This window comes from Eumetopias jubatus, unplaced genomic scaffold, assembly GCF_037043125.1.
Source record: "Eumetopias jubatus isolate StellerSeaLion01/CBP00866 unplaced genomic scaffold, mEumJub1_p1.0 scaffold_3, whole genome shotgun sequence".
Lineage (NCBI taxonomy): Eukaryota > Metazoa > Chordata > Mammalia > Carnivora > Otariidae > Eumetopias > Eumetopias jubatus.
The window spans coordinates 39,196,677-39,224,143 of record NW_028274809.1 but is presented as its reverse complement, the minus strand read 5'-3'; the positions used below and the strand labels follow the sequence as shown (position 1 = coordinate 39,224,143).

Below are 27,467 nucleotides of genomic sequence, written 5' to 3'. Positions count from 1 at the left end.
ATCACCATACACTACATCGTTAGTTTTTGATGTAGAGTTCCATGATTCATTGTTTGCATATAGCACCCAGTGCTCCACGCAGAACGTGCCCTCCTTAATACCCATTACCAGGCTAACCCATCCCCCCACCCCCCTCCCCTCTAGAGCCCTCAGTTTGTTTTCCAGAGTCCATCGTCTCTCATGGTTCGTCTCCCCCTCCGATTTCCCCCCTTCATTCTTCCCCTTCTGCTACCTTTTTCTTTTTAACATATAATGTATTATTTGTTTCAGAGGTACAGATCTGTGATTCAACAGTCTTGCACAAATCACAGCGCATGAAGTCTAGTTTACTCTGAAGTCCAGTACACCCATGCATAGGTGTGTGTACTTTTTGCGTGAAAGTTTTCAGTTTGTATAAACTGATGTTCTATGAAAAAATATTTCCCTTTAGTGTAAAATTCTGATTTTTTTTCCTATTCTTTTTTTTTTAACTGCTGGTTTCAACTAAATTAAACTTATAAAACACAAATGAGTTCCAACTCAAAATCTGAAAAGCAGTGTTTTTTTCATGAACATATAAGCAATTAGAGTATTTCACTAACCAAAAAATAAACAAAAAATTGTCTTATCAGCTTCCCAATTTTTATGTGTATTTCTCCACAGAAATAGGAGCATCCCTTGGCTTATTTTTCTTAGTCTCCAACTTTTTCCTTTCTCCAGATGAGCTAAGCACACCTTGTTTTCAAGAAACAAGGTGTTTCAAGGTTTTCAAGAAAAAGTTCTACAGTGGGGTGAGCACACATTACATTACAGTGTTCTTTTAAAGTAACTATACATAGTTGCAGTCTTTTTATCATTAGGAAAACTGGTGGAAGAAATAATCCCCAAGTTTATATTAATAATCTAATGGAAATAAATATACTCGAATTTCCAGAAATATTACCAAAAAATATAAATAACTACTTCATATATAATACATGAGAATCTATAGACAAAAATGACCATTCATGCCTTTGAAATTATATATTTTCAAACTGGACATCATGTTTAAAGACATCCTTACCTGACAATGTAAAGCTAACTAGTTTCCGAGAATGCTGATTTCCAGAAGCACCTCCTTCCATGCCTTCTGCCCCCATCTGCAGAGGAAAAGCACGTATTGGAAGTTTCACAGGAGTATGATGGTACTCAACTTTCTCAAGAAGCCACATATATTTGCAAATATAATGATTTTTGTGTCAAACATGCATTGTAGTGTATGCCTTTTCATATGCTATAAATCTTGGAATCGAGACAAAAACTTATATTCTCAGAGATGAGAGAGTCATACCTCAATTTAATCTTTACCCCAAATGAAACCAATACAAACTTCTAAATTCCCTGGGATATGAATCAACATACTTCATGGCCTTTTATTTCTTTGACAAGAATATAGTTGAGATGTAGTAAATGCACTTATATTGCTATTACTGTATTAAAATAATCCTTTAAGTTAAAAACCAAACACCAAATTCCTTTAGATTTATTAGGAAAAACAGAATAAACTAAACAGGTGATTTATATCAAGCTCATCCACATACATGCAGAATTGTCCTCTCTTGCCAAATATTTGAGTGACCATGTGGATGTTCCATTGCCCTTGTAGACTCCTATTTTATTTTGCTGCAGGTACATGGCACGTGGTATGATAAGTAGCAATGACGGAGTTTGCAATGCTGTTGTACTGGTTACTGTATTGTAAAAGTTTTCCTAAAAACTTTCAAGTAAATTATATCTCACTTGAAACCAGTCATTTATGGACCACATAGCAGATCTAGGCTTTCTCTCAATTTATGTACAGTTAGTGCTCAATCTGTAATATACTAGAAAAAAAAGAGTTTCCTGTTTCTCTAAAAAAGTCCACGATACTAGAAGAGACAGAAGTGAAGGCAGAATGTATTTTGAATAGTTAGGAAATAGAAACCACATTTTAATTCTAAACTTTAGATCAAACCCTTGCATCTAATCTTTTCAGCACTCCCTTACTCCTTTAAAAATCACACACCACCAAATGGAAACTGGTGCAACCACTGTGGAAAACAGTATGTAGGTTCCTCAAAAAATTAAAAACAGAATTACCATATGATCCAGTAATTATACTACTGGGTATTTACCCAGGGAAAACAAAAACACTAATTTGAAAATATACATGCACCCCTATGTTTATTGCAGCATTTACAATAGCCAAGATATGGAAGCAGCCCAAGTGTCCACTGAGAGATGAATGGATAAAGGAGATGTGGTGCATATACACAATAGAATATTACTCAACCATAAAAAGAATGAAATCTTGCCATTTGCAACAATAGAGATAGAGCTAGAGAATATAATGCTAAGTGAAATAAGTTAGAGAAAGATAAACATCGCATGATTTTATTCATATATGGAATTTAAGAAACAAAACAAATGAACAAACAACAAAAACAAAAAGATAAACAAAAAACCAGACTCTTAAATACAGAGAACAAACTGGTAGTTACCAGAGGAAACTTCCTTCCCTACAGAGTAGCTCCATTACTTCTTCCAGGGCTGTTCTTCACATATGGTCATGGAATAATTAACTAAATTAATATAATTAATTAAACTAAATTAATTAAACTAAAGGGCTTTGTAAATGTCAATGTTGTCAACCGGTCACACTAACTAGACGCATGTCTTATAACGAGGTGGCCACCGTGCTATGATAGAAACACAGCATCATGAGGTGTCCATGTCACAGCCTTCCAATTTTGGATAGAGACCCAATCGTCTCAGCTGGGTCAGAAATCTATTGACCACCAATTTCATTGGTCATCCTTTGAACCAAAATATTCTGTTCTGATGGCCAGAGCTGTATCTGGGAAGCTTTTAAGGTTCTCTAAAACCTGAAACTAATAATAACACTGCTAATTATACTTCAATTTTAAAAAAATCATATACTGCTAAGAGATAAAACTCTCACTAATCCAAGCAAAGTTGAGCAATTTTAAAATAAATTCCATTCAAATTTTGAAATATAAATTTCTGCTTCCTTCTCTACTTCCTGTACCTTAATCAAAACTATTTTGTATGGCACTTAACTGATTCCTGATGTTTTCAAATGTCATCTGCAATATACTTGGGTACCAACCATGTATCCTCATTTTATTTCATCCATAAAACTACTACTTGATAATTCTGGGTTGGCTCTCAACAAGTATGCATGGTTTATTATATTGTGTTGTTCCCCTCTGACTCATCATCCCCAGCTTACCTGGAACAGAGACAGCAGCAAACTGACCAGATAATTGATGGCTGTCCCTGTGTCATCCTGCTTTCACTGCACACACCCCGGGGCTATAGAGTGATGAACAGAGTGAGGTAGTACAGGATGCTACTGAGACAGACACTTAGCAACCTGCCCCTCCAAGTCCTGGGTACAGCCAGACATCTGATAAACTGTAGCCCCCCCTCAAATGGACCACACTGCCCAGTGAGATGTGTTCCCTCCAAAATCATGTCTCTTCCTGCTAGGCCACAGTGATGCTAAGTGAGTTAAATGAGATGGAAAAGGTTCACGGTCTGTCTTCACTTAAACTTATTTAAAATGTTATAAGCTACTATAGAAACACAAGAAAATGCCTTCGAACCCTCATTTTAAAAATATAAACTACTGTCTTACAAAAGGCTAATGTGAAACAATTCTCCCCGAAATCACAGATTGTGTCCTTTACTACAACTATGTCAAATGCTCATCTGAAATAATACTCAAAGAATTCAATTTTATCACTCATGACAATAAAGTCAGGAAAGACCAAACACTGTCGCTAGATATAGGGACATCAGTGATAAGGAACACATCTGCTCTCAATGTTTAGAGAGAGGTTTTTAAATAAACTCACTCCATAGATTCATTCCAGGAAAACCCAGAAGCAACACTGACAATCAAGTGTTGGAATAATACGTGGTAGTTAGTGATGCTAGCCTTTTTATGTCCCCAAAGCCAGAGGATTTCCTGTTCCAAGTGCCTGAGACACAAATCACTGTGTACTCTGGTGAATGACAATGACGTCAAAGTGCAAATGATAGAAAAGACACAACTTTTTTTAATCCCTGATTCATTGCAAAAGGACATATGAGAGAGAGACCATAAGATGAGGATGGCAGCTCATTTCCTTCCCTACAGAGTAGCTCCATTACTTCTTCCAGGGCTGTTCTTCACATATGGTCATGGAATAATTAAACTAAAGGGCTTTGTAAATGTCAATGTTGTCAACCGGTCACACTAACTAGACGCATGTCTTATAACGAGGTGGCCATCGTGCTATGATAGAAACACAGCATCATGAGGTGTCCATGTGGCACAGCCTTCCAATTTTGGATAGAGACCCAACCGTCTCAGCTGGGTCAGATATCTATTGACCACCAATTTCATTGGTCATCCTTTGAACCAAAATATTCTGTTCTGATGGCCAGAGCTGTATCTGGGAAGCTTTTAAGGTTCTCTAAAACCTGTCTGAAGCAAATTAATTATCTCCAAACTATCCACAGGCTTTGACAGAGTAATCTCAATGCAAAATCAATGGAATGAGATCAATGTTCACCAAGCTGTAAAGTCCTGCTGTCTTCGATGGTATCTTATCACTGAAATTGCTCAAGTCTAAGAAAATCTGAATCCAGAAAATCATGTTTGGAAGCTACTGTCTAATTTCATACAAAGTTATTTTTTCAAAGGTTTTATTATTTAAAAAAAACCTCACTTTTCCAGGGTTTTTCTTTTTAGACTATTAATTAAAGCATATTCCAGTGCTTAGTTTGTGTCGTGGCAGATTTTGTACTCAAAAATTGTTATTCTCCTTCAAAATCTTGTGTAGTAAATGTCGATTATTTTTTTAACTTCTAAATGATGTTTACTACATAGGAACTCAAATGTAATTCAAATATGAGAAGAATATTTAGACACTGAAGATGTTACACATACTATTCCTACTATCTGAAATGCTTTTCCCTCCCCCTCTTCACCTAAGTAACTCCTACTCATCCTTCAGATTGTCCTGCAAACACACCTTCTTCAAGGAAGCCTTCTAAGACCTAGTATATGCTGTCATAGTCCCATTTTACTCCACCTCATAGTAATTATCACTCAAATAATTTAATTCATGTCTCTTGTCCCCACCAGATGTGAGAGCAAGGACCAGGTTTTGGCTTATGTCATCCTTGGTGGTGGATGCAATGCCAGGTACTTAGCAGGTACCCAATGAATATTTGTTTGAATGAATAAATGAAAAGGAAAGACTTTATGAATACCACATTGGTGGGTCTGGACAATTTCAAAATGCCACCTGCAGAGATTACTTTCTGAATTTCAGCGAGTCAACATGGCCAGTTGCCTATTTCTAAAAATGCATGCATCTATAAATGCATACATACACACAACACACACACACACACACACACACACACACACACACAGTTATAAAGATTCTATATTGTGGGAGTCGATATTTTTCTTCTATAATTTCATGGCCTGATTTTTATTAATGGCTTATAGTAACTGCAATGCTTTACATATCTTAGACTCTAAGAATCTCCAAACCATCTGAACCCAACCACTCATGTAAATGGAGTACATATTGCAAAGCTGTTAGATTCTAAAGTTAGTCAATGGAGTGAAAAATCACAAAATTGTGAAAAGTAATCCTTTGGAAAGTACCATGTTGAAAACAGACATACTTTCCTTCAAAAGTCCAACACAACCAGTTTCCCCCCAAACTAAATTAGGTATCTCTTTCTTCACTTGAAGACCTGGCCACATTGAGCGGCCATGTTATACCAAAAATGTGTGGTATCTTTAGGCACTAGAGCCCAACTCAGCATGAAGGGATCTGGTGCTCAGACCTCCTGAGGGAACAGCACACATGTGATTCCCATCTCATACTCTTTGGGGTGAAAGCTTGTTAAGTTGACTGGCAGGTAGAGTCACACATGATTTAAATTGTTATTTTTCCCTTTTACTCACTGAGCTCATGTAAATTAGACTCACGTAAGATGCAATGCCACCATCTCCTCCCAACCAGTCACCTAGATTAAATTTAAACTAAGTTTAAGACTAAGTTTGATGAGGTACTCACTAATTTGCTTCCTGAATGGATTCTCTGAAGAGGTGCCTATTTACAGAGTTGTTATAAATCAAATCAGATTTGTCCACTGATTTGTGTTATGGATCCAGGTAAGCCAGCCTATAAGTTATTTCCTTTCCTAAAACAGGTGCCCGTGCTGTTATGTGTTTCCTTCTTCAATGTTCCCCATCACCCCGCCAGAGCTGCACAGGCCAAAATAGAAACCAGGGCCCTGGGGACCTCCCGAGGAAGCCGACAATGAGGGGCACTCACCATCACAGCCGGGTTCTTCACGGTGATGCAAGGGGTCGTGGCACGAAGGGCTCCACTAACGCCGTGGTAGTACTTAAAACAGATTTTTATCTCCGCTGCACATCAATTGGAGAAAAACAAGAATTGAAACACTGAGACAAGTCATTTAGGAATTGGCTGAAGAAATCTGCCACATCACCTCTCAGAAAATCCTACTCAGGACTCTTTGAATGACCCCTTCTTTTCCAATCAGAGAAACAAAGGATACCAACTCCTGTCTGATTTTATATGGTCCTCTGACATTTTCTAAGAACATCTTGAATACATGAGAAAAATAATGCACAAAAACAACACACCAAAATATGTATAGTGTAGGGCAAGAATTGAACTGGCCACCTTTTGTCAAGGTAGTCCATCACATGCTAGACCCCGTGCTTGTCTCTGCTCATGTTGTTATTTAATCCTCACCTCAACCTTGGGAGGCAGAGATCCCTGTCCCCATGTTACAGAAGAAGTGCTGAGGCTTTCAGAAGGTCGAGCAAACAGGAAATGACAGAGCCAGGACTTAAACCCAATCCGTCCAATTCCGAAGCCTTCACTCCTAACCTCTACAACATAGACAGACTGCTGTTGTCAATGGAAATAAGCAAAAAAAGCAGTCTAACAAAGTAAAAAAGAATACTGTAGTAGACTCTGCCAGGATAGGGAATTTGTATTTTAATTTTCCAAGTGGCTTCAGTAGAGCTACTGGGCAGGGATCAAATTTAGGAACCTCTGGCGTATAGATATATAGATATGGTTAGAGAGATAGAAGATAGATAGATAGATAGATAGATAGATAGATAGATAGATAGATAGATAGATGATAGATAGATTGTGGAAATATATCTCTCTCCCCACAGGTAGGGGTGTGTGTGTGTGTGTGTGTGTATGCATGTGTGTGCATGTATATATAATCTGAGCTTGATAAAAAAGCAACTCAAATGCCAATTACTGATTTTGGAAAGTAATAACAATTTCAAAGACCATGAAGCCAAAATGTGTCAAAGATAGAACCCACAGCCACCAGAATTTCTCTGTATACAGAATATCTGAGTCACTGCAGTGTCACTGCAAGATGCCCTTTTCCCAAGGTGTGTGTAACATAGGCAATGATGCTGATGGGCAGGCTGCAGGGAAGAGTCCCAGCCTGCAGGAGTGGAGCTCCTCTCTCAACTGAGCCACCTGGTTATTAAAGTGGGGCCACTAGATGTACTTCCCCAAGGAAGTTAATAGTCTACTGACGCTCCTGACTGCACCAAATGGCCTCCTACAAAGTATTTGGTTTGACTATTTTAAGAGAAAGATATAATGATTGAAGAAAAATTCTCTTTTAGAAATTTATATAGGATTAAAAATACTATATACAGGAATACAATATCATATTATATTTTCCTATCAATGACAAAATACTAAAGCTCAAAAAATTAACTCTATCATGGGGTAAAATATTGAGTGTTTCCATTATGTATGATAATCACAGTGCAGTGATTCACAGTGTATTTAGCATCATCAAGCAAATGATTTTTACCATGTACCCATCACAATACATGCCAGAGAGTGCAAGGGAATCAAAGAAAGGGTTCTGGTCTAGCAGGTGTTTTATAGTGTAGCTGTTAGGATGACAATTACAGGCAGGACAAAATACAAAAGACAAGCACTAAAAAGAAAGAGCAATGAGGTAGCAGAGTGTAGAGACCATGGAGAAGATTGGTGAGGACACAGTGGAGTCAGAAAGGCCTCATGGAACAAATTGGCCTGGACTCAAACTTTACAGATGAGAAAAATGGAGCCAAGAGAGTGAGGAGTGGCAAAAGGAAAGCATGAGCGAACATGATGGGTTTGAGGAACAGCAAGATGACCTACACAGGAATTCTAGCTTTACGTCACTTGTCTGGAAACACCTCTGCAAATGACTTTCCCAAACGTGAACACAAGCTTTTGGTTATCACTGAAACAATAACAGCTGTACAGATCAGAGCGAACCTTCCTCTCCCACTTGCTTTCTTCCAAGACCAATAGCATGTATTCTATAGGAACAAAGCTAAACACCATGCACAAAGCCTGCCAAAGCAGAACAAGCTCAGCGACATGCCTGAGCATTGAATTCTGCAGGCATGAGCTCATGGGTATCACACTCGAAATGCTAGCAACCAGCAGCAGTCTGTGACTCTGCCTGCAGCAGCACCACATAGATCAAATCAATGCTAAGTGAGTGAGCGGCTCATTTTTCCATAAAGAGAAGTGCATTTTTATAAGACATCTTCCCCTAACTCCCTCTCAAGTTAGGATGCTATCTCCCCTTTTGTAAGGTTTAAAGAGTCGCCTAGGTAACAGATTATGAGACCAAAAAAAAAAAAAAAAGTTGATTTTTGTTCGTAGGATATTGATAGCCTGGCCAGCTTTGCTTGTGAACCCATTCTGGGCATTATTTATTCCTTGCTATAACAAAAATCTCTAGTTATTTGCACCTGGATTGACACGAGCCCACTCCTTCAGCAGAATACCAGTTCTGCTCCTTAAAACGACAGCAATGTTCCATGCTGAGTGGGAGCATTCCTCTTCAAATATTAGTTAGTGCTTTATGATGTCACTCAAGATTTTAAAAAATGGTGTAACTAATCAACATCCCCTCTGAGTGAGAGAGAGGAGAAAGAGAGCAGCATTCTGATCGATGTGCTTGAACATCTTAGTTGTGGGAAGAAGTAACCTAGAAGAATACACAAGAGGGATAGAAAAGGGGAGTTGGCCTTCACGCTTCTACTCTAGCTACCATTTGTAACCACTAACCGCAAGAGGAAAACAAAGAGCTACTTCTGAGAAACAGATACACACATAGGTAAAGGTGAACATGTGAATGATGATGGGACACCAGATAAGGGAGGAGCCCACCCCCCCCACCCCCCCGTGGGGCCAGCCAGCCCTGTGCACCAGCAGGGGAGATACGGGACTGAGGAGCAATGAATGACCCCATCTCCCTGAGAACGGTTTCTCCACAGCCCAGTGTGGCAGCCAACATCTCCTCCTATTGGCCTCAAATTACAGAAATAGGTATATGTGTGCCAGTGTGTGCGTGCACGTATTCCTTCAGACTATAAAAAGCAAGAGTATTTTCTCCCCAAAAAATCCACTTATTGAAAGCATGTTGCCTCAGAGGGCAGCAGGTCAGAAGGGCGAGGCCTCCCGCATTAACCTAGGAGGACCTATCATTGGTTGGGCCCACTCTAGCCTCAGAAGGAAGGAAGAAAGTACCACCCAGATGGCATCTTCCTCTCTCAGAGGCCCCTCCTGAGCGGCTGAAGCCAGTCATGAATTATGGAAACATACTTTGGTGCCTTTCAGGAATCTTCAGGATACTTTCATTTATAGAGTTCCTCCAATAGAGATTTGGCAGCCCCTATTTAAATGCTGACAAGACACAGAAGCCCCTTTATTTGTAAATGTTTAACTTGCTAATTTCCAACACCACCAATGAAGACGTCCCCCAGAGCACCAGCGCACCAGCTCCATCACCTCGCAGATGGGAGGAGGATCCTGGCGAGATGTCTCCTGGGGCTTGTTTTATGGGGAGGGGAGGTCAGGGAGGCAGAAGGGACGTTGCACAGTGTTTAGGAACGTAACCGCGCTCCTAAGTGAAGGGGTTTCTGTAACTGCGTGATTCTGACGTCGCATTTTTAAAACAATCATTCTGTTTCTGGGTTTGTACCTGAATAAGATATTTCCAGATAGATCAAGTGAAACTGTAAAAGTGGTTGTCTTCAGGGAGGGGACACTGATGACCGGGGCATGAAGTTGAGGAGATACTCAACTTTCACCTTTTGTATCTTTTAAACATTATATATACTCTTTGCATACACGACCTATTCAAATATTACTTTTTAAAGCAATCCCAACTCAGCTACATTAACTCTTGCCATCAGTATAAAACTCCATTTCAAGCCCTCTCTGAAAAAAGATTCTACAGGCCACGCCCTGTAAGAAATGGTTTTGTTTCAAAGACTGGGATCTCGTCCATCACCTTAAATAGCTACAGAATTCACTTAGGCAGTCGTTAATAGTTTGTTCCTATTTAGAAAGTCTACATTTTTCCCAAGTTTCTAGAAGTCGAATATTTTGAACCCTAAAGAGAATGGAATGGAAATGCCCTTCCCTCAAGCACTTTTATTTAAAAAGAATAATCTTTAGGGGCACCTGGGTGGTTCAGTCGGTGAAGCGTCTGCCTTCAGCTCAGGTCATGACCCCAGGGTCCTGGGACGGGAGCCCCGCGTTGGCTCCCTGCTCAGTGGGGAGCCTGCTTCTCCCTCTCTCTCTATTGTTCCCCCCACTTGCGCTCTCTCACTCTAGTTCTCTCTCAAATAAATAAATAAATAAATAAAATCTTTTTTTAAAAAAAGAATAATCTTGGGCGCCTGGGTGGCTCAGATGGTTAAGCGTCTGCCTTCGGCTCAGGTCATGATCCCAGGGTCCTGGGATGGAGTCCCGCATCAGGCTCCCTGCTCCTTGGGAGCCTGCTTCTCCCTCTGCCTCTCTCTCTCTCTCTGTCTCTCATAAATAAATAAATAAAAAAATTAAAAAAAAAGAATAATCTTTTAAAAAGCTAACTGCAATTTATTCTAAAAAAATTATTTTAACCATTGCCCTATGTGCTTTTACTGTACTTTTCATATTATGATTCCTATTCACAGGGTCTTTTATTCAGAGGCCACAAACTGGAAAAAGCAAACACATTCTAATCCTCATGCCCACATTTCCAGTGACAGGTGAACTTATCATTTATATGTTACTGCAAGTTGTCTTCTCTTTAACAAGGGTCAAAAGAGCCTGAATGGCCTCACCCTCCTCTGCTAAAGCTCAGATATACAATCATGAAAATCAAAGACAGACAATATCAGTGTGGATGTAGCAGAAACCTAATAGGATTAGAGGGTGAACAGTGAACAGGATCCCAAGCCTAAAGTATGAGAGTAGAAAATAAAAAGCACCAAATCTCCATCCAAGGGACAAAAAAAGTCATTCTGATGTTGGCGGGAAGGGACCTGGAAATGGACACATTTAAAGTAAAGGCTCTGACAGTACAAATAAGAGGCCCAGGCCACCTGCCTCCCCCACCGCCCCCCCCCAAAGAAGCCATCCATAAAGGTTCTCTTTTGGCAAGGCACTGCATCCTGGGAAGCACATTAATTAATCTGAGTGCCAATCACAGACAAGGCTCTTATGGACACAAGCCACTTACATCTCTGATGCTCAGTTTCCTCTCATTATATCACTTATACCAAAATCAATATTCTGATATTATCCTCAATGATCACAAAGCAGTTTAGCACAGAGCAATGAAGTTTACTGTTTCCAAGCTCATTCATTGATCCAGGATTTAGTGAGCTCCTAGAAGAGCAAGTGACACAAAGTTGGCACTTAATAAATACCTCGTGATGGTTGGGGAGAGATAGACGGACAGATGAATAGAAGGAATGAAGGAACGACAAAAGCAGGTCTGAATGAATGAATAAATGAATGACCAGAGTCTACGAAAGACTATAGACTAACAGAGACATCCGAGCATGACAAGACAACTTGGAAACCTCTTACATTTCCAAACTCAAGATTCAGCCTGCAAAGATGACCCATTCAGTTTCTGCAAGCATAAGCTCATCTGAGGACTCTTTGACAGTCTTATGACAAGTAGGTGCAGAGGAAGTTGATACTCCTGTCCACTGCCTAAGAAGGTCATCTGTCCAAAATTAAACCCGTCTTTGTCCTTCAAATTCATTTAGGTAGGCCCTGTAATAATGTAAGTCTGGGAGGCCTGCCTCCTCTGGGGCTTTATCTGGACAAACTAAAGCCACCTTTACGTTCAGAAATAGCTTAGACAGCACTCAAATCAAGGTTTGCCCATGAACTTAGGTCAATGTTCAGAGAATTTTGTTTTGCCTGAACTTCTGATGAGCTAATAAATTTTCTTTCTGAAGATGAAAGCAGAAGTTTTTAAAAGTCTTAAGTTTTCAAGATCAGAGGCTGAAAATATAGAAGCTGTCTAACCCCCCACCCAATTTTTTATAAGTTCCATGCCATCAGCTCCAGAGGTTCAAGCAAAACTTCATTATGCTGGGAAGTCCCCTTAGGTTGGCTGTAGCCAGATATGGGGTAAAAAAATGATGTCTAAAAGATACAGGCTACGCTACAAAGCAGTCATATAAATACTACCTGAGGTTTTCACATTGAAAGGATAGGGATGTGTGTTGGAGGAGCCCTCATTTTGATTAATGAAGGTAGACTTTATTCTAAAGCCAAATCTTTCTGTAATTCTCATTCACTGTCTTGGATTTCAATGTGCACAACTTTTCTCAGTCCTTAAATAAAACATGACTGCATATTTCTAATTTACAGTCATGATACACAATATCTGCAATTTTGTGTGTGCAGAATTAAGGTGGAATTTAGAGGAGAAAATAAAGCAACAACAACAACAACAAAACCCTACTCTTTTCTTCATTCCCAATTCTTAGCTTCAATGTCAAGCTTATTTCTATTAAATACTAGAACGAGGTATAAAGAAAAACATTCATCCAGACAGAGATATTAGCATACCCTGATCGGCCAGGACATTAAGAATCTCTAAAGCTTTTGGGAGGAGAAATAAAATCAACCATGGCAAATGGGATACTCTGCAAATAGCGTTTTTCACACATAATGTTCCAAATTATAGCAGTATGTGATACTGACTTCTTCCCAGGTTGTTCACCTGAGCCCCACAACATGAATCGGCACACTCTATCCAGAAGGAACCATTCCTAGCAGTTCGGCGTTTTGTAGAGAACAAAAAGGTTGTTTTACATTTTCCCCTGAAGTTCAGTTGGCAGAATTTCTCAGCTACATCAGCCTCTTAAACCCTGGGATCCTTTCAAAGGAGGAATCACATTAAATGAAAGTAACCCATTCCATTTTCTCCCACATTCTTTTATCACTTATTTTTCTCATTAGTGGATGGCAATGCCAGCTGGGCCAAATGTTGGAAAGTAAAGTAGTAATGAGCAAGAAAAACAAATTACCCATAATCTTCCCTCCTAGGAAACAACCCGTGTTCACATTTCGGCAAATCTCCTTCCAGACTTTTTCCTATGTGTCATGATATTAGTTAGAATTATGTTATATGTATCTGCTTTTCCCCCCCTCATGTATTGATATATCATGAGCATTTTCCCTTAAAAACTAAAATCCCTTTAAGGTTTCAAGAGAAACTCTAGCCAGATAGTGAATTATGAAAAAAAGACAGTCTTTTGGAGAGAGAAGCATGATTAGAGAAAGTTATGAAATGCTGCCCTACCAGTATGGATATGGAAGAAATTATCTGATGTCTTTAATGGCAATTCAAAGTAACAGATGTTAGTCTTTGAAAATAACTTTTTATATTACAGAAATTTATATACTTCAATAAAAATATGCTTATAGCAGGTTCCCATTTAATCAAACCTGACTTTATATTTTAAGGTTTAATATGTACCATCCTTCAGTACTAACATCCATGTACACACTCGTCTATATTAAATCTCTTGAACATAGAAAACTTAATTCTTATACAAACAACTCAGAAAAATTTAAATATCCCATTTTTTTCTATATTAATGAAGAATTCTCCAAATGTAAAAGTTAACTTGAACCACCCAGTAAATCACGTATTCATTCACACTTCCATCTATTCCACAAAAATGTATATACTATGTTCTCAATAGTATTAGTGGCAAATATAAGTACTCCCCTTCACCCTAAATAAAAAGGAACGAGATATTTCTGTGAACCATGTACTATGTATAAGCATTTATATTTACAAAGAAATACTACATCAGGTCAACTGGGTAATGGCTGAGTTATCTGCAGCCAATTTCTGATTCTTAAAATTAACCTCCAGGGCAGTGTGCCCAGACTCTCTCACCTAATTGTAAAGAACAGGACACAGATGCAATAGTTACTGCTGCTGGGAAAAATAATAGCAAAGTATTCTATAGGCCAATAAAATTCTTAAATTAACTGAAATCTTGAATTATTCTTTCTGCTCCCTGAAATTAATATAATAAATATTAACTACAAATGTAGATACAAGGGTATATAAAATGTGTAAAGTATTAAAATAACCATACATGCTTTATATACTATGCATTCACAGGGTATATGTAATGTGCATATGTATATACATTCGCATATATATATTTACATATGCTTTTTTTCAAAATGTGAACATTCTCTAACGAGCATTTTCTAAAACAATATATTTCCCAATTTGAAGACACATGGCATACATATGTAAATCAGAGCCAAAAACTTTTATAATAAATTCAGAAAAGACTCCCTAGGATTCCATATATTTATGGAATTTTCAGTTAGTTACAAACTTCTATTTCTCGCTTAGTACTTACGTTCCATGAAATAGGGCCCAGGCTCAATTCTCCATACAATTTGACCTTTTTGGGTTCCAGTCACACCCCTGTTTTTAGAATCCCAGAAGTTGGCTGGGGAATTCTCATCTGGAAAAACCAAACAAACACTTTTCAGCTTAATTACAACCCACAAGTCCTTCCTTAGCTCAAAGACTGATGCAAATTCTAAAATAAAGGAAAGAAAAGATAAAGGGGGAAATATTAATGAACACTATTATGAATGACCAGCTCCCGGCAGATTATTACCCTGCATTTCTGCACTTGCATTGATATGGGAGAACCGGGGGGGGGGGGTTGAAGGAAGTTGGCATTTCTGGGCTTGGCCCGGTTAATCAACGTCACCAAAAGACAAAACTGGAAAGAACAAAGGATACAACTGTTGCAGCATCAATGGCGAGCTGATAGATAAGAAATAAAATCCTATATAAATAAATAAATAAAATCCTATATAAATAAAATCCTATATAAAATCCTATATAAAAAAGAAAGGAAGAGCAAAGCTGGGAGAACATAATAGAACTCCAAGTGGAATTTAAAAAAAAAAAGGGACCTTAAGCTATGAAAATGAGTGAAGACATAGTACAGGTTTGCCATGAACAGTGCTCAGGAGACACCAACCAAGTCATCATGTCTGCTAGGATAATTCTTTACAAAAAGCCAAAGGCGCAAATCTCAAACAATACAAAAAAAGAAGAGAGTGTTTAGGCATTTGTATGGATAGAAAGGACAGCCACCTGAAAGCAGCATTTCCAAGCTTTCTGACTTCCTGGCACACAGAAAATGGTAACATTGTAGGGCACATTGGGATAAATGAAAGAGACGCTTATAACTTAAAATGGCAGGCAGGGATGCTCTGGTGGCATCAGGCTCTACCCCACCACCCCAAAGGCTGAAGGTCATATTCTATCATTTGCCTGCATCACACTAGTTTGAAGCTCTGTCCTAGGGCCTAGAATAGGAAATACAACTAAAAAGAAGGCCATTCAGAGTTTCACAGGTACATGAAAATGTGTACAGTGAGACTGGCTCTTAAAGTCAGGTGTTCTTCATTTGTCTCCCCAAATCCCTTTCACAGGAGGAAAGACGAAGGACACGCTTTAACCGAGAGCTGGGATTAACTAGATGTGAAGTAAGAGCAACACTGAAAAAAGGAAAGATGCAGAAAAGGTCCCAAGCTCAAGGGAATCGTCCTGAGAAGAAAAACCTCCTCCACCCCCTTTGTTTTTCCATGCTTCTGGAGCATGAAAGAAATAGAAAGTGGGCCAGAGTGAGGGGTCAGATAATCCAGCCCTGTCTTGTCTGTGGTTATTCTGGGAACCCACTATTTTCTTTTTTTTTTTTAAGATTTTTATTTATTCATTTGAGACAGAGAAAGAGAGAGAGAGAACATAGCAGGAGGAGAGGCAGCGGAAGAGGGAGAAGCAGGCTTCCTGCTGAGCAGGGAGCCCAACACAGGGCTCGATCCCAGGACCTGGAGATCATGACCTGAGCCAAAGGCAGACGCTTAACCATCTGAGCCACCCAGGTGCCACCCCCCCCCTCATTTTCATCATATGGATAAGCCAAAGAACTCTGGGAGGAATGGTCTTCCCTGCCATTTGCATTCAGCACACTTGTAAGTCAAAGATTCTTTTTGTGAAAGACCAAGAAGGAGCCACTGTTCTTTAGAAGAATGGAAAAGCATAACCCCCTCATGCCATCACCTCCTCTCCTAAACAAATGACCAAGGCCAACCACTCCGTTCCATCACAGAAACAGAAGAGCAATGCTGATATTTAAAAGGCAATACCTAGCAGGAAGGGAAAAATGAAGGGGGGGCAATCAGAAGGGGAGATGAACCATGAGAGACGATGGACTCTGAGAAACAAACTGAGGGTTCTAGAGGGGAGGGGGGCGGGGGGATGGGTTAAAAAAAAAAGAACAAGATGGGTCAAAATCAATGGAATAATATTTCTTCAACGAAAATAATTGTTACCACTCACAATAGTTAAAATAATACAAACATTATTTGACTTAATCCCCCACAGAAATTTCATATGTGCATTACTGATTCATTTTGCAGATGACTGGTTGATGGTTGGAGAAGCTTTGTGACTTACCCTTACCCACACCAACCAGACATGATATGGCTGGAATTTAAACCATGTCTTTCTCAATACCACAGAGGACATTAGAGGAAGGAAGGGAAAACTGAAGGGGGGAATCAGAGGGGAAGACGAACCATGAGAGACTATGGACTCCAGGAAACAATCTGAGGGTTCTAGGGAGGGGGAGGGGGTAGCCCGGTGATGGGTATTAAGGAGGGCACGTGTTGTAATGAGCACTGGGTGTTATATGCAAATAATGAATGATGGAACACTACATCAAAAACTAATGATGTAATGTATGGTGACTAACAATAAACCACGTCTTTCTCTAAAAAAAATAAAATAAAATAAAAGGCAGTACTAAAACTGTTGTGATAGATGTCATGGGGCTCCCCAGGGCAGATCCTGATCACTGCCCATCCACTGAGCTTCCTCCTTGCCAAATGAACCCCAATTTTATCCAAGGCAACAATGTTCCCTGTTAAAAATACTCACCTCTCCAGAATGCCTTGCAGCTAGGGGTGGCATGTGGTGTAGCCCCGGCCAGTGCAATGGAAATGGAAGTCTACTGGGTGGGACTTCCAGGAAAGCTATTATTTTCCTGAGCTAAAAAGGGCAGACTCAATAATCCTTTTTGCTCTTCCCTCTCCCCTCTTCTTGGATGAGAGTCACATGCTAAGGACGGCAGAGCAAGAAGCCAGAAGTAACCATGACAAGTCCTTCAGCTCTGAACCACCTGCCTTCATGCTTCTTGCTACCGAGGCAACAGTAAATTGGTTTCGGTTTCTGTTAACCTGCACCTTAACACAATTCCTAACAGATATACATACCACCCTAAAAATCAGTGATTTAGACTCATCATGCCTGACTTGATCTAGAATCCCCACGACTGGATCACTGCTTGAGTCTAGGCCACAAAGATACTTGCTACCCGTCTAAAAGAGAGTTTAGCGGGCAGACCTGCTTGGGTGGAGAGAGAGACTCTCATGTTTTTGCAAAAAAAAAAAAAAATGTACTTTTTTTAAGCTATTAGTCACTTGGAAGGCACAAAAAGCTGGACCCTGCAAGAAACAAATATAGGCATAGGGAGTAGAAGGTGTCCAGCCATTTAAAATGCTTTTTTTAAATGTGGCTATGCACATAGCAAATTTTCTGAAAATATTATTGTGAGCGTTTCCTCTTGAGCCTTCAGGAAAGATGAGGCAGCATTACATCTTGTTTTAAGGACCAAGCACCAGGATCACAGTGAAAAAGAACAGTGGTAGTAAAACGGCACTTGTTAATGTGACCTCACTATAAGAGGTTTGCACTTCTGGTGTTACTAACCCTTTCTCCCAAAGCCATCACGTAAGCCAAACAAAGGATACGCTTCTGACAGAAGTGAACCTGAGGCTCCACACATCCCTTACATGCTTCCTAGAAAAGAACTTTGACAAAGAACCAGTGTCAGCATCTCTTGTTCCAAGAAGGGTCACTAAGAAACTCTTTCTTTGCCAGCCACATCCACTGCAAGGTAGAAATTCTGCCCCATGTGAAGTAGGAAATAAGGGAGAACAGTGATGGGTGCTTGTTTCTAAGAGCCTTTACCAAGAAACAGATCCAGCTCCTGTGGGTTGGGATAAGCCATATATCTCTGACTTTAATTCCCCTCATTTGTTCATAGGTCATGTAGACAACTCCATTTGGTTAAATTATGAAACTTAAAGAAAAAAAAGATGAGTTGAAGCAAAATGTTGAAAATGTACTGTAAGTATTCAGGCTCCGATGGAATTCAAATGTCCCATAAAGATGAGAAATGGGTCAGAATTAGGATGAGCAAGCCCACAGCAGAAGTTTGATGGATCTCTTCTGATTAAAAATGCCACAGCAAGCGACCCACCCTGTAAATCTCCATGGAGAAGATCTTATTCCCCACCAAGCACAGAGTCTGTCACATAGCAGACACCCAAGCTGATTAATATTCTGGTTATTCTAGATAGAAATTTGTCTCTGATGAAATGATGTTTCTGATAATCTATTATCTCTGACAGAGACAAGCACCTCTGCCAACAAGTGGCAGCTACACTTCACTGAAAATATCAAGTCCATACAAATAAGCCAGCTTAGGAGCACAGAGTACAAATTATTTTGATATGATTATCACAGCCTCCACCAAGACTACAGCTCCTACTGTAGGAGTAGACTACAGTACAGGTAACTAGCATAACGTTGGCCAGCCTTGGCCATGCCACATAAAGAACAATGAGAATAACTCATTCCTTTCCTTTGGTTCAAGACCAATTTTAATTAGTCCCTACTTTCTTCTTTAAGTAGGTTAACACCTTTGTTTAGGTTGCAGTCAATTCTAGTCTAGACCCAGAACACCTTTTCAGTGACAGCATTTCTACGCTGAGATCTATTTTTCATGGATATCTGAGGACAGAATATTTTTTCCCAGATTGTACGAGTTGTTTTTCTTTCCCACATATATGGGAAAAACAACTCATACTATATATATATATATATATGATTCGGTCTTTTTTAAATGCCCTAAATCCAAAGAAGAAAAATAACTGAGGATGAAATGGTATACCAAAGAAAGGGCCCTAAATCCCCTACAACTATAATGTAGACATAATTATGAATCTATTTCTTCCTCCACTGAATAAACGTTGTGGTAGATCAAAAAAACGTTGGCCTTTAAAACCAATTATCAACTGTTGCATTTATACTTGGCTACTTCCTTTCCCCATTTCTCTTAACAACTATTCAAATCTGTCCCACTGTCCTCACATCCCATAGCTAATTTTCACGCTCTGATTTGGAACAGGGTACCATTCAAAACATGTAGAACATTAGGCCTCGTCTCCCTAATACCATGTTTTCTGTATCCATACCTACTCCTTGCCTTCTTGCCCAGGTTCTACCCCCGTTATGGCATAGCCTTTGACCCAATCCCCTCCACCAATCACCTTCTCTCACCTTGATTTTTAGTTTCTTCCTTTCAACCTAAAAACATGTCAGCTTCCATGAGGCACACTTCCTGGTTTTGCTTTTGCTCTTTGAACATTACCTTCCTTCCTCCCTTTTCCATTCTCATTTTTACTTCTCTTCCTACTAGGTTTAAGTGTCTGTTTTCCAATTGAAATAGTCTTATTTTGGGGGCACCTGGGTGGCTCCGTCAGTTAAGCATCTGCCTTCAGCTCGGGTCATGATCTCAGGGTCCTGGGATCGAGTCCCACATCAGGCTCCTTGCTCAGTGAGGAGCCTGATTCTCTCCCTCTCCCTCTGCCACCCTGCCCTGCTCGTGCTCTCTCTCATTCTCTCACTCTGTGTCAAATAAATAAATAAAATCTTAAAAAAAAAAAGAAATAGTCTTATTTTCTAGGAGCGCATATTCTAGATCCTTGGTAACTTTCAAGCTGGAACATAATTACAAAAAAGAAACACGGAAGATGTTTAATTCATGTACCTAAATACCTTTTTTATATCTAATTGTGTTTGGTATGGTTTATATAAAGCTTGTCCACTCACGTCTCATATGTCTTCTTTGTTCTCTTACAAGTCTAGTTGGCAGTACATTTTCTCTAAATAGAAAAGCAAAGTACATACACACAAAAAGCCCTAAAAATCCTTTCAATAATATTATGGAACATGATCACAAAAACTTGAAAATCTTTACTCCTCCCTATTTTAGCAGCCCATGATACTTTTGCAAAGTGATTTCATTTAGTATTTTTTTAAATTACTCTTTAGCACTATTTCCATTCATTCTGTTATTAATCCCAGAATTAATTCTGTTAAGTCTGTTTCTCCAAGGGAGAAACAAATAAAGTGTTTGGACCAAGAAAACAAAGGCATAGAGATAGAAGATTACACCACACACAAAACTCTCTTAACTATAGAGCATAGTGGCTCGGAGAATTTTCTCAGATCTAATTAATCAGGTCAGAAACAGGACCCCCTTTCCTTAATTAAAACCACATTATCTTTAGGAGGAACATGTTGGGGACTTAAACAAATTCTCTCTATAAGCAAACTTACCAACATGTCCTTCACACTCACTAGGAAACAAATCATCACTGGCCACGTTTCCCTTTAGCTAATTGATCCTCCACAGCAATGATTGCCCAACTCCATTGCTCACTCTAAATATCCTGAAGGCTTCTTTAAAATGCAGATTCCTGGGCTGCTCTTCCAGAGATTTTGGTTCTGTAGGTTTGAGTTAGGACGCAGGAATCTGAATTTTAGCAAATACCCCATGGGGTTGATTCCAACAGAGATATTACTACAAAGGCCACACATGGAAAAACTCTGTTCTGTGGTTATTTCCAGGGATACTGAGCAATCACAGCAATGCTTTGGACCCTGTTCATCGCTGACAACTGTCCCTCTCATTTGTTAGCTTGTTCATCCATTCATTCATTGAAAAGCATTTATTGACCACCTACTACGGAAGAGGAGGAACACCCATTTCCTGCCATCGGGAGTTCATGGTGTGGTGGGGGAGACTGGCACAGAAAGTACAATGCAAAGTCAAGAGTGCCATGACCAGGCTATGCACACTTTATACAGTGTTAAAGAGGAACAGAGGGGACTAATCAGCACTCCCTGTGACTGTGTATAGCTCATATGGCTCTGGATCTACCAAGTTTGATGCATCTTTGCAAGGCACACACGGAGATCTTTGGGAGATCTACACATTTAAGCCAGTCATTAAGGTGTCTCAGGCACTCCTTTGCTTCACTGTTCCGTAGACATACAACTTTACCACCGGGGCTCATTTTTTAGTTCTACGAATGGTCATCAGAAGCAATAAGCAAGTGGCCATATTTAGAGCTGAATTCAGTGGTAAAAGTTACTGTTGTTGCCTGGGCCCCAGGATGTTATCTTTTTCATCTTTGGAAAAGTACAGTTAATTATATTAACCTACAACATGATTGTAAAGAGTAATTAAATAATGAATTCTCTTCTAAAATGCCACAAAAAGCTAAAATCATGTAAGCAGAAAGACTTTTAATTCTCTAGAACTCTTCCTTCCCCATAATATTTCATATGCAGAGATCACTGTGAAAATTTCCTTTAAAGGATTTTTTTTTCCTGTACATGATTTTTGGATTCCAGAAAATGTCCTCTGAATAGACTTTTAAGATAATAAGAGAATAGGGAGGGTATGTGCTATGGTGAGTGCTGTGAATTGTGTAAGACTGTTGAATCACAGATCTGTACCTCTGAAACAAATAATACATTATATGTTAAAAAAAAAGAAGAAGATAGTAGGAAGGGAAAAATGAAGGGGGGGAAATCGGAGGGGGAGACAAACCATGAAAGCCTATGGACTCTGAGAAACAAATTGAGGGTTCTAGAGGGGAGGGGGTGGGGGGATGGGTTAGCCTGGTGATGGGTATTAAAGAGGGCACGTATTGAATGGAGCACTGGGTGTTATATGTAAACAATGAATCATGGAACACTATATCAAAAACTAATGATGTAATGTATGGTGATTAATATAACATAAAAAAAGATAGTAAGAGAATATACAGGATACATGACCAGACATCTCAAACATATCCAAACATAATTTGGATTTGCAAATGTTTCTTTGTCTCTGTTAATATTTCCAAAATCTCCATAGAGTGCTGGAGATAAAATAGGAACAAATATATATACATTCAAAGCCTTCACTCTTCTATCAATCAACCCAGGGGAGTTAAGAAAAGATGAGGAATTTTTTGAGAAAGATGCCATGTGATAGATTGTACCAGAGAGATGAAAAATGATGCTTGCAAATTTTCTTTTGCTTTAAAGTAATCCCTCCCCACATTTTCTCACAAATGGCATAAACATCTAAGTTGTTTTAAATTACTCTCTGGATACTAACTGAATATAACTATGTCCTGAGATTGGGTCATACAGGGTCCTGGTTTATTCTGGCTGTATTGGAAAATTAGACGCCCTGGCATTTGGGATTTGGAGAACAATATGCTAAACTACAATTTGAATCAAAAGTATCATTGTAGACCTGGGCAAAGAGCACAACTTCACAGGGACTGTGTGACGACTGTTTTTAACAGTTTTCTAAAAATTTTTGCAAATTTTCTACAAGTATGTGTCAGGCAGGTTATGGAATCTTTCTACAACGGGACAGGGAAACTCAATGACTTTGGGATCTGAACTACATTGCAAGGGAAGAGTGTGTCTTTACCACAGACTGCACCACAGAGAATACCAATCTTATGAGGTGCTATGAGAATTCATTAACGACCTTCCTCATGAGTTTGCAAACATGACATTAGTTTTAACCTAGTCTCCCTAGATGCCCAATTCCTGACACCGACGGTCCCTCTGGTTGGTTATAGACTGAGTGCAAGACGTTCCTAGAGATTACAATCTTGATACCACAACACCAGCTGAGATGTACCCACTAACGACTGTGGTTTGGTTCTCACTTGAATAGCTATTTTCCTGTAGATACTGGAAAGAACTGCTGATTGTAATGTGCCAGAGATGGGAGAAGAAGGCACAGCACATCACAGGACAAAAAAAAGCAACAGCAACAACAGCAAAAGCAAGAGCTGATGGCCAGTCGGCAGGGTCTGGCCCTGGGAAACGTGTGCCTGGGAAGGCATGTGCATTGCAGCACCTGCAGGGTGGAGTGGGCGCACACGTGCTGATCCAAGGCCATGCACCCCCCAGTATGAGAGAGATGTCTTATGGTTATCTCCTCGGTGGCAGGCCATCGACCAACCTGGAGGATGGGCAATCTTTCACTAGATCCACACTGGGTGACTTATGGCCATGTCCTAAGCACCCCCCCTGAGGGTGCCTCCTGAACATTCACACCTCCTGCCATACATCCAGCAAAGGCAGGATGCGCTGCTAAGCAAGTTCCTATGTAAAATACTTGATCCCAAGCTACTCAATTAACCACCAATAGATCGGTGAGAAGCAACACTTGAACTCATTTTGGCAAATACCTCCTAAGAGTTTCAGTCATGGCCCAGAATACCAGATAGTAAAAAGCAGTTCAGAGATTGCTTATATGCCAGGCACTGTTCTATTGCTCTGTCTTTATCACTTCATTGACACCTCTAACAATCCTTTGAGGTAGGCACCACTATCGGATTCTTAGTGATGGGAACTAAGGCATAGGGAAGTTAGAAAATCTGTCCAAGATCCCAAAACTAGTGTGTGCAAAGGGAGCCCAGAGACCATGCTCCTTGATGCTGTACCACACCTTCTACCTAGACCACTGTGAAGTTTGGATTCCATGCTGAGGATGACGGAAGATCACTGGAAGACTTAAAGCAGGGAAGTAACATGATCCACATTTCTAAAAAAATCCTCTGGCTGCCGTGTGCAGAGTGGACTGTCAAAAGACAAGAGGATGGTCCATGATGCTTCATGCCCAGGCCCAGCACCACGTGCTGGAGCCATAACCTGAACATGACCCTCTCCCTCTGTCTCCAACTTTCCTGTGGAGACAGAGCTGTGGCAGCTATAAATAGCCAGCCTTAGTGCAAAAGGCTGTGAATCAATTCTAGACTCTCCCGTCCAACGACCCTGCGAGGTGACTCATCCACCTCTAAGCTCTCTCCAAGTCCAACCACCAGCCTGAATTTCACTCTCTAAGCCCACCATGCTCTTCCTGTCCCTCTCTTTATTCAAACAACTCCCGAAAGTCCAACTTTCCCACACCCAACCTTAATCAGTCAAAACAGAAAAGCTCAGATTCTCCGTCACTTAGTAACTCAGTAAAACCCTTAATGCAACATATTTAATATATCACTGCCTTTAATCCACATGGGCCTTCTATTCACCAACAGAAGTATGCTTTATGTTTTTAGGTACAAATCATTTATTACAGGTACCAAGAGAGTAATACACCGCTGGATAATGATGTTGCCAGGCAGCAGCTATTAGGTGATGGTAAGATCTCGGAACTTTGAGAAAGAGCAGACCTGAGTTTAAATTCCATCTCTCTCATTTACTGGATCCATAACCTTGTGCAAGTCTTAAAACTGCATAGACTCCATTTCTCTAATCTACAAAATGATAACAGCACCTAGCTCAGAAAGCTGTGAGGAGTACTGGGTACAGTACTTGAACCCGGCACATATTAGGAGGCTACGTGCGTGGGGTTTAAAAAATTTTTAATCCATTTCCTCCTTCTTTCTAATTATGTTTTTCTTTTAATACCCAAAAGCACAGTTCCTCAATCTCATTTCCTTAGCTTTTACTTTTTAAATTTCTTTTAAATAAATTCATTTTATTCTAATTTCTCATAAATATATATAAATTAAAACAAAAGCATGCTAATTTATGTTTTTAGAGACTGCTTTCTTTCTTAATCTGGATGCCAAATGAGCAGACAGAAGTGCAGTCCATACATACTATGATAGCACATTATGCTATTACACACAGAACACAGTCTCTCACACAGAGTAGATCAATCTGCACAGTTCTTGAGTGGAAGGTCACTCAAAGCATAAAATTCTGTCAATGACCTTTAAGCTCAGCTTAACAAAGAACGAGCAGAGATATCTTCATCTCCCTACATAATGAAACTTGGATTGTGAATACCGTGTTTAGCTGGGAAATCTCTCTTGTGGCACTATGTGTGTTAAAAAGTTGCCAGGAATGACAATGAGGTTTTGATTATATATCTATCCCTCTTTCTTTCTTCTAATGATTTTTTTAATACCATACAAATACTAAGCGCTCACTCAAAGATAATCCTTTTAATACTAAGTGAAGTTTAAAAGCAACCTCCAGATCTTTCAAGGATGTTACTTTTACATGAACCTAATAGCTGCAGATTCTGAGAAATGTACAACCATTATAAAATATAAAGTTCATCACAAAAGCACCCTTCAGTTAGGGGTAAATCACATCTTTGATCTTAGTGAGCTCATACAATAAGGATCAGGAACAATAATAGCTAACTTGATTTAAAGAAGGAGGTTACCCTTACTGAAGTAACCAAATACTTATTGGAGCTAATCCAAACTCAGTCTGAAAATATTAGTTGGAAGTATGTGAGAGCGATCTTTCTGGAACATTCATTGCTACTAATCCTAAAGAAAAATGTTGCAAATGTGCCTATTCTCCATGGGTCCCCTCCCCATAATGCTTGATCAGAAGATGAACCACTTTCCCAGAGATTAGACTGCTCACCTGAATCCTTACTAAACCATCAACTTACTTTTCATTAAACTAGGTATTTATCTATGTTTCCAAATGCTGGGTCCAATACACCGTAGCAATGGTAGCATCCTTGGCTCTCGAGCACTAAATGCCAGTGGTGTGCTATATGACAAAAAATAAATAAATAACATCCTCACCCACCTTGAGGACCACTGATTGGCATTTTGTAGCCAGAAAGTAAATTTTTTCATTGAAAAAGTATTAGGATAGAACTGAAATTTCGCCCTGGATTCATCCTATCTTTTAAACAATTAGAACAGATTTCAAAGCTTTATAGAAAGCTGGGTCAGTTTACTACAACTGCCACAAGAAAATCTTAATAAAAACTTTATTTTATTCTCAAATTAAAGTTTTGTTGTAAGATTGCTGTTAAATCAATTTCTAAAATGTGAATGTCTGTGAATACTTGTCCATATAAACATTACATTACAAATAAATCGGCCTTAACATCTCATTCATGAGAGAAGAGCTTTAAAATCTGACAGAAAACATTATTATCCAGAGGCAGATAACCTGTCATAAAATCTATTTAGACTCAATCAAATGACATTTTAAGAAACATTATTGTAGGTAGGACCTGTACTTAACATCACAGTAAAGTACTTCCTTTGAAACCAGGGGGCTCTAGAAATTCAGCAAAGGTACTACATATTTATTTGTAAAAGTTTTAAATTTTTAAAAATATTTTTACTTTTTTATTTATTTATTTGACAGAGAGAGAGAGAGCAGAACAAATGAGAGAGAACATGAGTGGGGGGAGGGGCAGAGGGAGAGGGAGAAGCAGACTCCCCACTACTGGTGGGCTCCATCCCAGGACCCTGGGATCTTGATCTGAGCCAAAGGCAGACACTTAACCAACTGAGCCACCCAGGCGCCCCTTTTTGTAAAAGTTTTAAATGTTTTAGTCCCAGCACTGATGGATGTCGAGTTGTCAAATGATTAAATATGATAAGCACACCACATAGTTTGTTAATGACTGTCCTAATCAAGCTGGAAGGGGACCACGTTTAAGAATGTTTCAAAGAGAAGGGCAGAGAGAACTGTAAATCCCAAATAGTTGAACTCAGAAATCGGGTGAGGGTAGAACTCATTTCACAGAACTTTCTAATTTCTTACCTCATATAATCCCAAAGAGTTTCTTTCTGCCTTTGTCAGGGTTGAATTCATCATCATTTCAAACCAGATTTAGGAAGCAGCAAGAAGAAACACGTTCCATTCTCCTTAAAATCATATACCTGGCCTACCCACTTGGCAATTTCATTCATAGAAGAGTCCAGAACTGCAGTCGGGCGGGTCTGGAGTCCTAACGTGGCTTTGAGAGCTCTGCGGGTCCACCTCACTGATGCTCCTGCTTCTCTTCTTCTTTCCCAAAGTTCTAG

General features: G+C 39.5%; 1 protein-coding gene across 1 annotated transcript in view; it reads right to left on the bottom strand.

Annotated features, from left to right (window-relative positions):
- The window catches only part of HECW2 (HECT, C2 and WW domain containing E3 ubiquitin protein ligase 2), a 215,578-nt gene that overhangs the window by 131,198 nt on the left and 56,913 nt on the right, over positions 1–27,467 (bottom strand). The window contains exons 2-4 of the mRNA XM_028123706.2: positions 14,795–14,902; positions 6,369–6,463; positions 1,043–1,118 (exon numbers count right to left, since the gene is read on the bottom strand). Coding sequence (XP_027979507.1) covers positions 1,043–1,118; positions 6,369–6,463; positions 14,795–14,902 — 279 coding nt within the window. The remainder of the gene's footprint in view (positions 1–1,042; positions 1,119–6,368; positions 6,464–14,794; positions 14,903–27,467) is intronic.